General features: G+C 36.0%; 1 protein-coding gene across 2 annotated transcripts in view; it reads left to right on the top strand.

Moving 5' to 3' along the window:
- The window catches only part of LOC5575604 (probable maleylacetoacetate isomerase 2), a 121447-nt gene that overhangs the window by 530 nt on the left and 107843 nt on the right, over window positions 1–13074 (top strand). Inside the window, exon 2 of one of the 2 annotated variants that reach the window (XM_021838085.1) lies at window positions 434–611. In XM_021838085.1, the coding sequence (XP_021693777.1) occupies window positions 434–611 (178 nt within the window). Of the gene's footprint in view, window positions 1–204; window positions 612–13074 lie in introns of those variants that run through there. The other variant, XM_001662036.3, reaches the window with a different exon arrangement.

The raw sequence follows: 13074 nt of genomic DNA, 5'->3' as shown, positions 1-13074 counted from the left end.
AATGGTTAATCCCCCTGGTTTGTTTGTAAACAGCTTTGACCTTGGCCGACTGCGCTTAAGCCGGTCTCCACACGCTAGTAGGGAGACTTGCCACAGTCAGTCGTCAAAGGCGGCTTAAGAAGAGCTTGCTCCTGGTGGGTAGGCAACAAGCGAAGCTTACACTCTCACTTCGCCGTCTGCTTTGAATGGGGCAAAGATAAGCACAAAAACAAACAGGTTATCATCACCGAAACGGACAAGCGGAACCTGTTCTTGCCTGCGTAACAATCGCATTTGAATAGTCATTTGATTACCTCGATAAACAAGCACGAGAACAGGGTCCACAGTCTGAGAAGCTCAGTTCCGAGCCGAATTTCACTGTGACAAGATGTCGTCCGCAAATGATAATGTTGTTGTGTCCGATGTTTCTTCCCTGGCGGAAAACGCCCTGCAGCCGATACTGTACTCGTACTGGCGCAGTTCCTGCTCGTGGCGGGTGCGGATAGCGCTCAATCTGAAGGAGATTCCCTACGACATCAAACCGATCAGTTTGATCAAATCGGGCGGCGAGCAGCACTGCAACGAGTACCGCGAGGTGAACCCGATGGAGCAGGTACCGGCGCTGCAGATCGGTGAGTACTAATAGATACCATGTGGAATTTTTGGGTTGTGGCTTACGTGCTGTATCATATCCGATATTCTAGATATTAAAATTGATATAAGCTAAATGCATCATGCTTAAACAATCATTTTAAGAAATTTGCGTATATTATGCTTTTAAGAATGATCATGTTCAAAACGAAAGAAATTCATATTTCGTTGTTGTAAGAAATAGAACTTCACAGTTTACACGTCTACTATTTCCAAGATTACTAATAAACTTATTTTCTCTAAATAACAGTTCTTCCCAAAGTATTAACTATATAAAATTTAACCTTTATTTTCCGGCAACGCAGTCTTTATTAAAGTAAAACGAGGTGCTTATATGCCCGACGTTTCGACACGGGTACTGTGTCTTCCTCAGGGGGTAAATATAGTTTTCGTTTTTTGTCCTATGTTTTGTTGAACTATAACTGTCTGGTGTAGGTTTTATTGGTACATAGCTACGAAAATCACTTCCTTTTTTGTGCACAACTTGTACTGGCAATGGCGCAATTTTTCTTTCAACAAACAAGTCAGTAAATTTTGATTACGTGCTCGTGATTTATCCATATGCGTCCAAGGTATCTCACAATTGGAATTTAGCTTAGTTTTTGTAATTTATAGTTGCATTCCCATAAATTAAATTTCACAAATAAAAAATCATGTCTCTGGTGGGGATCCATAAATAATCTTGAAAGTGTTTCGTCTATCTCAAGTTGTTTTCTGAGACAATTTTCGAGATGTATTAAATTATTTTTATGCTAGTCAACCCACTTTAATGTGAAGAAGATGAAACAAAACTACAGACAGGGGTCTTACACAAATTGCGCTACGAATTCAGGTGTAGGGGGGAGGAAGCGTCAGTAAAACATGACGACCCATATAAAAAATTTATTTTGTTTTAAATCCGAATATAGTAATATACCATTTAATCCACTGCAGTTTGTAACCTTTGACAGATACGCGTATTACGACCTCGACGTCTTAACTTCTTCAGTATCGTGTACTGAACTCGACTAGATATTTCACACATAGAGTCAATTCTTAACTCATAAGTTTTTAGGCGAATAGATCTCATTCAGTTGGTAAACTTTGTCGAATACATCGAATTTTTATCTAACCACTGGATTGAGATGTGAGTGAAAGAAATATTTGCCCAATAGCATTTTGTTAGGAGCAATCATCCTGCTTGTTTTAAATGATCAACTTTGTTGCAGACACCAATTCAGTATTTAATTGCTGGACTGAGGTGGTAGTATATACAACATTTGCCCACAAGTGCCACCTTCGGAGTGTTTTTCCGAAATAATGGGTTTAAAGGTAATAATGTCTCATTTAGTTGAAAACATATGTATAAGACATTCTTTTTGTATCTCATCACCTCAAAATTTATCCCATTGGTCACCACAAGCAAGCAAGTAATTTGATTGATTTTTAACGCGAACTATTGTAAGATTATCTGGTCTTCTGCACTTGAAAATTCGAAGTTCTGCTTCGTTTTATAATCACCTTAAGGACATCAATTTTGTATCTCATCACTGGACTGAGATATAAGCAAATAAATGTATAGCCCACTAGCGTCATCTAGGGAGTGTTTTTCGAAATAATTAAGGTTTAGAGTGATTTATTTAGAAGCCAATCCTAGATCTAAACCATCATCTATGTTTTTCGAGGGAGTTGTTTTTGAATTAAATAGATATTCCTAAAAAAAGAATTCCTCTAAGATTTCAGATAGTTCAGATTCTTATGAAAATGGATTTAAAGATTCTCACTATTCGAAAATTTGTTTCAGTTTCCTTTAATAGTTTCTTTAAGATTTCTTCTAAAAAATCCCTTCAAGTTTCTATGATTTATCCACGCATTTTCCATTTGCACGAATTTAACCCGCCTCCACCCAGCAAATGGAATCATAATCATACATATCAAAATAAAATATTATGATTTAGTGGAGATTAAGGTGAAGATGAATCGAAGCCAAACCTCAAATTTTCAAGAGCACGGATCTGGAGAACCGAACACTCATTTGAGCTGAAAACTTAATCGTTTGGTCACCACCAGCTAGTGATTAATCGATTAAGTTTTTAGCCTGAACGGATTTTCGGTTCTACAGATTCGTGCTCTTGAAAATTTGAAGTTCGGCTTCGATTCATCTTCACCTTAATGGAACTTTTCTGTTTTATATTGGATTTACCGCATATTTATGTTATGCATCGGCACTGTTGCGGCGGTGTTGCCAGGTGGTATGTGAAGAAACGTCCTTCGAGCTTCAGTGATAGTATTAGAATGAGTATTTATTAAACCAATGTGGCAATGTATTACAATCAAAGATTACTGTGATCCTATATCTCTCCCATTTTCTAATAATTAAATAATAATTAAAATTTTGTTTAATGAAATAGTACATGTTGATATATGGATTATTAGCTAAAGCTTCTCTATATTATATAACGCAAAATCTTGAAAATGCTTAGTGAGACGTTTTGGTCTCTTTGATTCGGCTACTCTGGTCTGGTTGATATTGACGTTTTCCTCATTCTTCATTGTTAGATTATACCTCTATCCCTTTCTTTTGAACACATAAATGGATTTTGATTACCAATCCTTTTTGTGTGGTTAACATTGTCGATTACTGAGTGTGGTGTTGATCGATACGCATGTAAGAAGTCTTGTAGGTCGCATTTCCAATCGCGACCCATCGCAGAGTTGATTCTAATAGATCCTTATAAAGATCTATCTTGCCTTTCTACTTGTCCATTTTGAAAAGCTGCATATTAAACAGAATGTTTTATTTCAATTCTGTTCGTTTTACAGAAAGTAGAAAACGCTTCAGACGCAAATGGTTGGCCATTATCACAAATTATTTCTTCAAGATATCCAAATCGTGCAAATATTTCTCTGAGTTTTGTGATTGTTAGTTTAGCTGTCAAGGAGTTTTGGATAACTATTTCGAAATATCTAGAAAAGTAATCAGTAACTACCAACAAATGGTGCCCTCCTAAAATTCTCATGAAATCCATTGCAATTTTCATCTATGGTCTTTCTGGTATTTCTGTTCGTGTGATTGGTTGTGTCTCCGGAATTGAAACTAAAACGCATTCTGAACAATTTCAGAATTTTCAATAATGGAGACTTCCAAAATATTGATCGCAGACGTCGTTTCATTGATGATATGCCAAGATGAGGCTCTTATGCTAACACCAACGTTTTTGCCCTAAGAATAAGTACTTGTTTAGGGTCATGCACAAATTACGTCACGCTTGAAAGTTTTTTATATCTCATCAATGTTTTAGGCCATCGTCGAGCTGCATATGGTAACCAGTTGATCAGCTCTTGAAGATCCTCGTCAGCATTAGTTGCTTTTTCTATTTATTGTAACGACAGAGCTACGGAACATGTATCTTGAGTGATAGATCTGATTATGCTTTCCGTTTCCTCATCAAAACTAGGTCCGCCATCGGGTATAGTTTGGTATAATCGAGAAAGGGGGTCAGTTATATTTCCTTTTCCTGGTCTATACATAATTTTGTAGTCATAAGACATCAGTCGTAGTTTCTATCTTTCTATACGGGGTGATGGTTTAAGCCGGTCTCCAAAAATTGGTTTATGATCGGTTATTAAGTTGAATAATTAACTATACAAATAGTAGTAGAATTTTTCGCACCCCCACATCAGAGCCATTGCTTCCCGATCAGTTTGTGCATACTTCTTCTCAGTAGCTGTGAGGGTCTTTAAACCATAATGAATTATCTTAAACTGACCAGTCGTCTCTCTGGTCTCTCGTGGTTTACAACTCAAACGAAGGTGCAGAAATTCGAACTTCTTCTGTCGATTTGAGTGCATTGAGCTTATCATTTTCCTCCAACTTGCTCTTAGAAACTGATATCCCTATGTGCTATGTGGTAATCAATGAAATCAAGTTTTGTTCGCCGTATTCTGTTTTGTCTGCATCAATCAAAATGCTGTATTGCTGTAGCCGTTGGTTCACAAGATCCATTCTACACCGCAATTCCTCGATATTCCTAGCTGGTATTCCTAGCTGGGGCCCAAATAGCCGTAGTGGTATACGCGCAGCTATTCAGCAAGACCAAGCTGAGGGTCGTGGGTTCGAATCCCACCGGTCGAGGATCTTTTCGGGTTGGAAATTTTCTCGACTTCCCAGGGCATAGAGTATCTTCGTACCTGCCACACGATATACGCATGCAAAAATGGTCATTGGCATAGTAAGCTCTCAGTTAATAACTGTGGAAGTGCTCATAAGAACACTTAGCTGAGAAGCAGGCTCTGTCCCAGTGGGGACGTCACAAGTAGCACATGAAACATCTTCTAAAGAGATGCGTTCCAAAAACGGTTTCAAGCACGTATCAATAAAAGCATCTGTAACTTATCTAGTTATAGTTCGATTGCATATTAATGTCAAAAGCACATAAAGTTTCATTACTGTTTCAAAGAAAATGCATTTCACTCCGTGTTGGACGGTTAACGACAAGATTTACTGCAAATGTGCTTTGCAAAAAGCAATAAAGTCAAGTTTATCAAGATGTGCTCAGAAACTTTTCAAACAATCTCTTGCAACTTCTCCCAAAATGCCAATTTTAATGTTAAGTTTCAAATTACTTTCAGTTGAGCCATCTGCAACTTGCATTCAATTCAATTCACATGCCTACAACTCAAGAAGATTCATCCCAATTGCGCGAAAGTTGCACTAAAATACGTGTATGACAGCTAGAAGATTGTTTGTTTCAATCCAGTTGCAATATGGTTGACTTGCACCTTACTTATCTTCCACACGGCGTGCCTGAAACCGTTATGTATACAAAAAATGTCTAAGAATTCGGCACCTACCATTCGAAAGATATAGTACTGAAGCATCTTCTCCGTAAATTGGAAAATATTCTCACGAGGAATTGGAAAGAAAGATGCTTGGATAACACATATTTTGAAATGCTCAATGCGAAGCTGATGGTTATTGACTGGTTTGTAAATAAATAAAGATGCACCGTAGGGGAAAATGTTGAAGAATGTGAAAAATCCCTTCCAAATAGCTCAAAGCCTTCAAATCCCGATAACTTTCGATTCCCTTGTGAGAATATTTTCAAATTTACGGAGAAGATGCTTCAGTACTATACCTTTCGAGTGGTATATGCCGAATTCTTGGATATTTTTTTGGGTTAATAACGGTTTCTGGCCCACCGTATCTATTAACGAACACATGGTCTAGCCACAGTTTGTTTGTTCGAATGGTGTTTCTCATGTGTTTCGCAAAAGTTTTTACGAAAGCTTTAGATTATTTCAGGCGTGGCCTTATTTCGTCAGTAATGAACTTGTATTCCGAAGGGTGCAATAAAGTTGTAAGCAACAAGTTTTGATTAGGCAATGTGTGTTAGCTTTTATAATGCATTGGCGAAGCAATTGTTCGGAGAGAGCTGGTGGAGTAGTAAGTAGAGGAGAAGAATACTGATCTTGATGTCGGAAGTTCGACTCTCGTTTTCGTTTTTTTTATTTTTGTTTTCATTTTTTTGTTTCAAGTATTTTGCAACTAATCAGCAATTTCGATATAACTTAATTATGTTGCAAACAGACTCTGCCTCTTGCGCTTTTTGCGTTGCTATTCAGTGTAATTATAAGTCATATTTTCAACAATTGACAACTCTGATTAGTTTCATTAGATGAGTTTATTATTGAGTTGAAACAAACTGTGCTGCTTGGGGTAATGCCAGAAAAGGAGATTTAAATATCATTTTTTCCCAAGGAAACCCGCAAGAATTTCCTCGCCTGTTCTTGTGGATTTCTTTAAGAATTCATCCAAGTTTTATCCCTAAACTTCAAAATTTTTTGAGGGTTCTCCTTAAAAATCTTTTTTTTTTTTTTCTGCAAGTATTACTTTTGCAATTTTACCAAACATTTACAAAAAGTTATTCAAAAAAATCATATGCAATCTTCAAAAGTTTATTCAAGTTTTCACACTAGTTTAGACTATAACAATTTTTCCAATAATTCCTCCTATAATACCACACATTTCTATAGAGCTGCTATCCAACGTTTTCCATGAGTTATTTCAAAAATCCATGTTCATTAAAGGGTGACTTTAAAATATACCCAAATTTCATCAAAGGAAGAATTTTGTTCAACGGATTTATTTTTCACAAAAAAAAACCTAAAAAAAATCAACGCTTTCTTGAAAAAAATTAACAATTACTGCAGGAACTTCTGTGCAAATCTTAGAAGGAATCTTGGGAGCAATAGCTCAAGGTATCTTTAGAGAAATCCTCAGTTGAAATTTAATACAAATTCTGAAAGACAATTTTAAAAGTAACCACTGAAATGTCTGGAGAAGTTACTGATTTTATTTAAGAATTTTGACCGGGAATCTTGGAGGATGTCATCGATGGATGAATAACTGATTAAAATCTTGGAGGAGTTATGACTTTCTATAAATCATTCTCGAAGAATTTTTGCAGGAATGCAAATGATTTCTGAAAAAAAAACTTCTTAGAAATTCCTTTTCTTGAAATACCCTAGGAAAATTCGTGGAGTAATTTCTTGAAAATAATCCCTAATGGGCTCGTCTAGAAATTTCCGGAGTAATGTCCATTTGGGCAAATACCTGAATAAATTTCTGATGAAATTTCTAGAGACAATCATGAAAAAAACTCATACCTTAATACTTGTTGTAATGTCACAAGCAAATCTGAAAAGAAAGTCTTAGGTTTTAGAGAAATGTCTGCTCTGATGCTATGAATAGTCAAACTCTTATCTTATGGCTCTTATTAGATTTTGTTTTTGTTTCTTGGTTCCTCTTTGGTCTATTTTCGGCTTGTTTAAGTTTTCTTTTAGGTCTCTTTTTCCTGGCAAGTGATCTTCAATTTCTTATTGAGTTGTGTTTGATCCTTCGACCTTGACGCTTGCTCCTGCGGGGGCCGGCGATGAGGGCAGGATCAAACATGTCGCGCATCGGTCGAGTAAAGTGAAAAAGTGCCGCGTTCGATTAGTTATTTTTTGATCTTTCGACGTTGTCCTGGGCAGTGCGTCAAGAATGCCCGAATAGTCGTCAGTTGTTTTCGCTCTCGGGTGACGCGCCTATTTTCTCTGATTGGTTTTATATAGCCGAGCAAACGAGTGAAGCTGAAAGTGGATTGTTGCTGCTCAAGGAAAACGGTTCAATTGGTGAGCTCGTTTCATGCTACTATTTCTAATCTATAAAATATGTATGACTGCACCTTTAATCATTACAACGGTGAGACGTAAATATGATTTTTCAAAAAACTATGAAAGGTTCGTCACTGTAAGTGTCGACATAAACTCTGATTCATAAATCATTTATGTCTAATTTTTTTTTTTCAAAACACCTTTTTCTCTTTATCTTAATTTTTGTAATTAAAAAAACTTTGAATGGTTCAACACGAGTGTAGACTTGCGAAAGGTTCACTTTATTCAACAAACTTTGAAAGGTTCGTCACGTCAAGTGTCGGCATAATTTTTCTCTACATAAGTATTGTTCATATCAAATGAAAATATTATATTTACATATAAGCATGTTTATATCTCACCAATATTTATTTATCATGGTCTAATCGCTTATCAAACTGAATCCTGTGACCCAACGATCCTCCCCATTAACAAACATCCCTCCCAGTAACCTTTGTGGAGATGCAGAGGCAAACACGGTCTCCATATAGCAAAGGTTACACACTAACATTCCTTCCCCCAATCCCACCTGACTGCAAGGACGTGGCTGGCGCCGTTATTGACCATGTATAAATAGAAGCACTGAATTATGCACACTGAAGAAGATTATAACCAATCCCAGCCGATCTTCTAGTTGATTCTTTGTGCATTTTCACTGACTTCGGTCAATCACGGAATAGCAACCATTGATATGTGTAGTCAGTCTAAGCTAAGCTAAGCTAAACAAGTGATCTTCAATTTCTTATTTTTAAGACATACAGTCGCTACAGGCCCGCCGAAAATATTTCTTAGTCTTGTGGTAAAAACTGGCATGAACATGAAGGGTTAGAAGCAAAGGGTGTAGTGACAAACTTTTAGTTTTGTGATAATTTCTTCTTTCCATTCTTTACAAAATGTATAGGAGTGAAAAATCAAGCCAGTTTTCTAAGAAATTATGTATTTTTTATGTTGAGTTGGAATGTCATGTGAAAATTTCGTTAGAACGCTTAGCAACAGTAGTATTTCCTTAAGCCAAACCTCAAATTTTCAAGTGCACAAATCTGGAGAACCGAAAACCCGTTTGAGCTGAAAACTTAACACTCGCTGGTGGTGACCAATCGATTAAGTTTTCAGCTCAAACGGGTTTTCGGTTCTCCAGATTTGTGCACTTGAAAATTTGAGGTTTGGCTTAGATTCATCTTCACCTTAACTTAAAACCGCTTTGCGTTCGAGCCCCTCAAATATGGGTGCACGACGTTAAGCATAGATACGTTAGGCATAAGGAAGTTAGGCATAAGTCGATAGACATAAATACGATAGGTATAATGGACGTTTGGCATAATGGATGTTTGGCATAATGGACAATACGCATAATTCCCAAAATAAAAAAATTAAATCGTTTGTGTGAAAAGTGAGCTGACTTTTTTTGGTAATTGTGGAGAGCTTCAAGGATCAAACGTGTGTCTTTTGAAATACGATTGCCTTGTAGTCGTCTCATAGTTGAGAATTCTTTGAGGTCAATTTCTAGGATATAACTTAATTAAATGATTAGCATGAAAATGCTGGCAATTGCATTCACTAGCTTTGTGGTAGGTAGTTTCTGTGGCCATAGAACAAAGCCATTCTGAAGGTAGTTTAGTTCGGTTTCAAGTCGATAAAGGATCCTAGGCCATGAAGTATAAACGTGCTCATGTATCGTGCACAAATGGCCACTTTGGCATAGCAAACATTTAATTAATAATGGTGGAAGTGTTCCTAGAACACTAAGCTAAGAGCTCGGGTTGGGGTGTAATGCCAAGAATATGAACGACGCTGTAACTGCTGCTCATATTTTGAGTTTGGTTGTACACATTGGCCAATTTTACACCAGAGATTATCCCTTCTTTATACTGAAGGCTGTTCTTTATAGTTATACTGTCGACAAAATTCTTGGAGTTAGTGCTGCTAATGTTTTAATCAGATTTTTTTCTTTTATAATCCAACTTTTCTTTAGAGACATACTTAATACTTATTCAAAAATGTATGTCACTATTGCTCTTAATACTTCCATTACACATTTTCCCTTCTTTGAATCATAGGCTATTCTTTATACTTATACGGTCAATATGACTGTAAGAAAGGGGCCTTCTTTCAATAGTTTGCTGTTTTGTAGATTTTTGCTGTTCTAATAGTTATTGGAATTATAGATGTAAATATTTCCTGTTAAATTGAGTTTGAAATCAAAGTTTATTTTTCAAACTCGACGAATTTCAAATATTTTCAAGGTGCTTTCGGCATATGTGGCTGATCAAAATAGTTTGAAAATCATCGAAAAATGGTGAAAGAAGAGGCAAGGGAACTGTTTTCATCTCATTAAATTAATGAGCAGATTCGAAGTGGGAATGTAACGCTTTTATTGGTGTCACACTATCAGAATACTATTGTTGAAGATAATGTAACCTATCATAACATGATTTTTTGACTTGACTTTAGATTGTTGTCTTCAAGTTATTCATTTGCATTATAAGTACTTCTAATTACATGAAAGATTTCCCTAGTTTAGAATTAACGCAATTATGTAAGAAAAACATAACAAAAAATGTCATATACTCACCAAACTAAACTCGCTCATCGCAAATACAAACAAAACTAAACTTTGCTCATCACAAATATAAATGAATACTTACAAAAATAGATTGTACTGGACTTAAGAATGATAACAGTGTCTTCCGATAATGGACTCATTGTCAAATTTCATAACACCGGAAATAGTAATTTATAACCAACCAATTAACCCACCCCTTCGTAACGCTTTTTGAATGAATTTTTCATTATTTTTTATAAGCTGTTACATCTTAAGGACACCTACCCACCTCCATCAACGTAATGGAATTTGTAAATGGACTTGAACAATTGTAGATATGAGAAGAGTTTTGAATGGCACACACGCAAATTATTCTAGGCCAAACGTCCATTATGCCTAACATACTTATGCCTAACGCCCTTATGCCTAACGTCTATATACCTAATGGGGTATACTTCTCAAATATAGTTATCTTCAATTTTCAGCCCAGGGTTTACATTTTTCATAGCTTCACTGTGCACAAAAAATTGCCAACGTTTGTCCTACCCATGGTTTCCAACGTGGACGCGCCTCTGATTAAGAGCTTTTTTGATTAAGGTACCCCGGGGCAAGTGAGAATCCGGGGTAAGTGGGGCGTTTCGTCAAAGCTCAACTAGGAAAAGTTTTTCATGGGGGCATTCTTCTAGAAAGTTGAAGATACAATGACAAGGAATGTATTTAGTACTAAACATATGGTTATTTTTATTACCATGTGGTTTATGTACCAGTTGTCAGTTCAGCGCCATTTTCAACTTGCATGACAAATTGTGACACGATTCACGTCTTGCATTGACTCGCAAAAAAAAAATGTGTTTTAAATCGAATTTCCATCAGTAAGCTATAATTTTTAGTATTATTACAAGCTGCTAACGATAAACCAGTATTTTGTTTTCATTTCATATGAAATTTTCAATGGTCTATCTTACCCCAAAATATATTTGTACCTGGGGTAAGTGGGACCTATCAAAACAAAAACCAGAATCAAAACTTTTCGTACACGTTTCATACATTTTGCTAGAGAGTAGCACTATAACGTTCAAACAAATGATTTTTATCAAAAAAGATCAACCTCAAATTACGTAATTGCATAAGAGGGAGAAGAAAAGTGTTATTATTCTTTGTTTTTTAATTAATTTTTTATTTTTGAAATACGACTTCAAAATTGAACAAACACACAGCTGAAATTTGAAATGTATCATGAGAACGATTACTTTTCTATGTTATTTGAACTTTATTTGTTATTTCTACCAAATTAAGTAGTGATGGAAAATAATTCCATCCCATAAGGTGGTTTTCTGCCATGCATATAAATAATAACAAAACATATTTATAATTTCGTCAATTATTGATTGTTTATGTGCTACATTTTAATTAACAACTTATAAATGATATATTTTGAACATGTTCAATTCCTCTTTATGCTTTTATTGAGGAATTTTCAGTTAATATTAAATGTGAGGTGACATACTATTAAATAAAGGGTTTCTTCCTAAAACGTAACGTATTTTATGGTTGATCCCTTATGTACATCAAATATGTACTTAAAATAAAAAATCTATGACTTATCAATCCTATTATTGTGATGGTTGACTTACTGATGTGGATTGACGCATGAAACTGGATGTGTCCCACTTGCCCCGCTTAGCGAGGTAACTGCGTCCATTGGCTCATTCTAAAACTTTCTTCCAAGGTTTACACAATTTCGAAATTATTCGATTAGTTTCATGCACACACCAGCAAATATGTTGCCAAAACGTGATTGTGTTGTTGGATTTGAAAAATATTGACATTTGAAAATTATATTGAACAATTTGTTTAAACTACCGTTTTTTTCGTTCCCATTTGCCCCGCGGTACCTTATACATCTTTTATTATAAAATTGGTTTACACATGCTCGATCGGTTGTAGGACATTTCCCAGAAAGTCAAACCCCAGAACGACATTCCCCAGATTGACGTTCCCCAGAAACCCATTCCCCAGAATGGGACATTACCCAGAAAACCATTCCCCAGAATAGGACATTCCCCAGAATGGGTTTTACACGTTTGTAAAGAGTGGAAAAAAATTGGTAGTTTAGTTTTTTTGTCGTTAAGAATTGTGCCTACTGAATTGATTCGAATTCCCAGAACCTTCGAATTCCAGACACAGACGTCAATTCACCCAAAATATTATTTTGTCAAATTCATTATTATGGATCTCAAGCGAATAATATCGGAATTGAGTTAAAAATCTTTTCAACGGCGAATGTTTGCTTTCTTTTTATCAGGCAAACCATCTAAGCTGCCGTCCATAAATCACTTGGTCTTCTATGGAAAAGGGGGGGGGGGTGGGGTTGTGGCATACAAATTTCAAAAAGTTTGTACGGTCAAAAAATCACGAAGGGGAAAGAGGTGGTTTTGTGGCTAAGTGGTTCATCGGCAGACCCAAAAATAATTTTCCTCCTAGGAAAATGCTGTTTAAAAATTTTCTTAATTGTGTCCTTATTAATTTCATAATTGTGCTACTGTCGTTTCCCTGAATATTATTTCCCTGAATGCCACCTCTCCGAATGACCCGTTTCCCCGAATAGTGATGCAGTTCAAACAGGTGCAAGAATAGTCTTTAAGGACTGGGTGCTGAACTAGAATGAATGATAAGCAATTAAAAGAAGAAGATAATATAGATTTGAATGTCATCCTCGACTAAAT

The sequence above is a fragment of the Aedes aegypti genome, chromosome 1 (genome assembly GCF_002204515.2).
Source record: "Aedes aegypti strain LVP_AGWG chromosome 1, AaegL5.0 Primary Assembly, whole genome shotgun sequence".
In the NCBI taxonomy this organism is placed as follows: Eukaryota; Metazoa; Arthropoda; class Insecta; order Diptera; family Culicidae; genus Aedes; species Aedes aegypti.
Note: the sequence above shows the minus strand (reverse complement) of the source record. Positions and strands in the feature narration are given on the sequence as shown.